The following is a 4,207-nucleotide window of genomic DNA, read 5'->3' on the forward strand; positions in this document are numbered from 1 at the left end:
ATAAATTGTTATAAATTATTTGTATGTTTTTAATTAAAAGAAGATATTAATTCTTTGTAAATAAAAACTCATTTATAACTGTTAATAAGTTTATTAAAAGATGCAGTAAAATTTAACTTCAATTAAATATTATGCATCATAAGAAAACAGTATATATATATATAATAAAAACGAATATATATATATAAACGTATACTTAGTTATACATGCTCTTTATTAATTTGTTTGTTTAATACTATAGCAAAGTCATTAAACGGGCAATTAATAAATCAATAACATAACATTCCTTTTCAAAAAACTCTTCAAAAAAAAAAAATATTAATTTTTTTTTTTTATATAGGACTAGCGTCAGTGCATGGCTAACTTGTACGTATACAACTAGCAACTAGCTTAGCATGCTACAAAAGGTTAATAATACCTTTTATTAACCACTAGCAGACATATATTTACTTTGGCAAATGCATACTTATTTACAAAAAATAAGTGTATTCTTTTAATTTAGAAATACACAAAAAATTAAGTTATAACAAATAACAAAACTAAATTCTAAGTTATTAACTGTCATTTTGAAATGTACAAATCGAACATAACACAAACATTTTAATTTTTATTTATTAAGAGAAAAAGTTTTTTTATAGACATTTTTCATACATTAATTTTTATATAAGTAAAAATTAATTCTCTCCTTAAAATGTAACAATAAAAAAATAATAAAAAGATGTTTTTTTTTTTATTTACAAAAGATATATAGAATAAAATAAAAAAAAAATATAGCTATATATATATATATATGTTTTTTTTTAGCTAGAATTAGTGCATGTATGACTTGTATTTTCCTTAGTAAGCTAACTTTATATATTATAAAAGGTTAATAGCACCTTTTATTAACCAATATTTATTATGAAGATAATTTTATTATAAGCAAAATTAGTAAAGATTGCTTTATATATTCTTTATTAGTTTGTTATCTTAATATTCTTTAAATCGCATTGAACAGAAAATTATCATATCAATGTTATAGCAAATTTTAGGGTACTCTTAACCTTATATATTCTTTTTTTAATGTATGAAGTTTTAATTAGAAAAGTTGCCTATAATTTTCCTTTATGTTTTTTTTTTTTTGATTTTTTCGAGAATTAATAAGATTGAGAATATTATAATAGATAAATTTAAACAACAAAACATAAATAAATTAAACATATCATGTGAATAAATGCAATTCATTATAGATAATAAAAGTGAAGTAAAAGATAAAATAAAAGCAAAAGATAAAGAATATTTTTTTGAAATATTATTATATTTTTCTAATGTTTTTTCACTGCATGTTACTTCTTTATCTTCCTTTTGTGTATGTATTTCATTCCCTTGTTCCATATTTATAGATTCCTCTATTTCTCTCTGTTCATTCTTTAATTCTGAGTCTGTTTTTACTGTAACGTGTTGTACAGAGCATTTTAATTCTTCTTTTCTTTGTTTTATTATGTCGTTATTTTCTGCTAATGATCTGTTAGCTCCTAAAATTAATATATATTTTTTGTCATTTTTGTAATTTAATAATCTACAAGAATCCCACTAAAATATCAAAAAAACATTCGGTGTATAAAAAAAGGATTTTTTTATACTAATATAATTTTGATTAAAAAAAATAGTAATAACAAAAAAATATAAATATTTTTAAGTATTATTGTTATCCTACATTGTTAGAACACTGTAATATCCAAATTAAAAGGGTAAATAAAAAAAACTTTATAAAGAAATATAATTTACATTTTTCCCTCTTTTTATTGTGTATTTTTCTAGTTGATATGTCTGTGGTAATATAACTTTTATAAAAATGAGAATAAAGTCCTGGATATGCACTAATATTCGAAATATAATGACATTCCATGTTCATTTATTTTTACTTTTATATATTTATTTATTTTTATATATAACTTTATTAATAACTTATAAAAAAATAAACTAAATGATTAAAATTATAAAATTCAATATTAAAATAATAAATGTTAAATTGTTTATCTAGAAAAATACTTTAAATATCTTTTTTAATTTTTCATTTAAATATTTATAAGAATGCTATGTACTAATATTATTAAAATAGGATTTATTTTCAAATTTTGAGAATGTATATATTAAATATTTATCATTAACAATTAAATATACTTTTAATGTCATCCTTAAAAAGAAAATTTCAAGTAATAATTTTTTATTTTCTCTAAAATAAAAAATGGATAAAAAATAATAAAATTGCAAATAAAGAATAAATTAACAATAATGCTCATGCATCAAATAGTGCTTATTATTTTAAACTGTGCTTTTTTGCTTAAGGTAATATATGTACATATTATTAATTCTGATAATAATAGAAAATAAAAATATAAAATCATTTATAATATAAATTATAAAAGCAGTGATAATAATTCTATATATTTATAAGATATATTATATCATGTAAGTTCTAAAGATAAAATGATTTATGATATTTTTTTTTTTTTTTTTTTGCTCAATTTATTCGATAATAATTTTACTTCTATTACAAATTAACACTATAATGATGTGTAATAAATTAATTTTTAATTATAGAAAGAAATAAAGTGAATTAAAAATTTGTGCATGCATCAATTTTTTTATAAAGAAATTACTACATTATAATAAAAATTACTAGGAAAAAAGAGAAAAAATGAAAGAAATAAATAAAGTATATTAAGAATATATACAATTATAAAAATTTTAAAAATAAAAATAATTTTATTTTTATAATAAAAATTATAAAGTTATTTATTACAAAACATACATTAAGGATGTAATCAATAATTATTTTAATTTTCTTTTAATTGTAATATAATGATATTACTATGAATTATTATTTTAACTAAGATGAAATAATATAATTAAAAATAAAAATTTGTAACATGCATATATATATTTTTTGAAAAGAAGATGATAATATTTCTATAAAAGTAAAAAAATATTAATAATAGTTATTAATATATATTTATGTATATTACTATAATAAAAAAAAACTAAATGTAACTAAAAGTAGAAAGTATATTCGAATAATATTAAATTTGTTATTAATAAAGATACTAGTTTATTGTAACGATAACTAAATTTTTTTAAAAAAAATGTATAAGTATATTATATTTTAAAATAACATAATTATGCATGCTTTAATACGTAATGATAATAAAGTAACATAAACTAAATATTTTAAGCAAAGTTATATAATGATATCATTAAGTATTTTTCTCTAATATGTTTGCGCTCCCAATCATATTAACACAATTCTTAATAAAGAATTATTATAAATAAAAATTTATTATTTTCTTTTATGAAATAATTTTAATTATAAACAAAATTAACTAAAATAATATCATCCTTATATCAAATTTTATGATGTATCCCAGATACTATCTCTATGTAACTAAGGGCTTTATTCTACAGATTTGTCAACATTAAAAATATATAATAAAAGGGAGAAAAAAAATATATTATATTTTTTATAAAGTTTTTTATATTTAACCTTTTAATTTGTGCGATACAATGTTCTAATAATATACAAAAATAATTTAAGATTAATTTTTTCATCCTTTGATTTTTTCTTATTTTTTTTTATATGTATAATATATTTATTATTTTTTTCTGGTTACATAGATTTAAAAATTTCTATTTTGTTTTACTGATTTATTAATTGGCTGTTTGATGACTTTGCTAGAGTATTAAACAAAAAAATTAATAAAGAACATGTATATCTAAATATACTGATTTTTACTATATATATGGTTTATTAATTGCCCGTTTAATGACTTTGCTAGAGTATTAAACAAACAAATTAATAAAGAGCATGTATAACTAAGTATACGTTTATGTATATATATTCGTTTTATTATATATATATATATACTGTTTTCTTATGATGCATAATATTTAATCGAAGTTAAATTTTACTGCAACTTTTAATAATCCTATTAACAGTTATAAATGAGTTTTTATTTACAAAGAATTAATATCTTCTTTTAATTAAAAACATATAAATAATTTATAACAAGTTATTAAGTCAAAATTTTATGATATTCAATGTTATTTCAAGATATACATTGAATAATACATAAACATTTCTCTTATTTCATAAGTTTTAATAAGTTAACATTTCTTTCCTTTAATTTTTATTTACACTAAAAATTAAAACATAACATAACATAACATG

At 17.4% G+C, this 4,207-nt stretch overlaps 1 protein-coding gene across 1 annotated transcript; it reads right to left on the bottom strand.

Annotated features, from left to right (window-relative positions):
• Positions 1-1,104: 1,104 nt before the first annotated feature.
• On the bottom strand, positions 1,105-1,894 carry PRELSG_0015300 (fam-h protein; the record flags this gene model as incomplete). Its single annotated transcript, XM_028677834.1, has 2 exons — positions 1,105-1,572; positions 1,697-1,894. The coding sequence occupies 2 exons, from the start codon at positions 1,892-1,894 to the stop codon at positions 1,105-1,107; spliced, it is 666 nt and encodes a 221-aa protein (XP_028531356.1).
• Between the last annotated feature and the right edge of the window lie 2,313 nt (positions 1,895-4,207).

This window comes from Plasmodium relictum (genome assembly GCF_900005765.1).
Source record: "Plasmodium relictum strain SGS1 genome assembly, contig: PRELSG_00_v1_155, whole genome shotgun sequence".
Classification (NCBI taxonomy): Eukaryota; Apicomplexa; class Aconoidasida; order Haemosporida; family Plasmodiidae; genus Plasmodium; species Plasmodium relictum.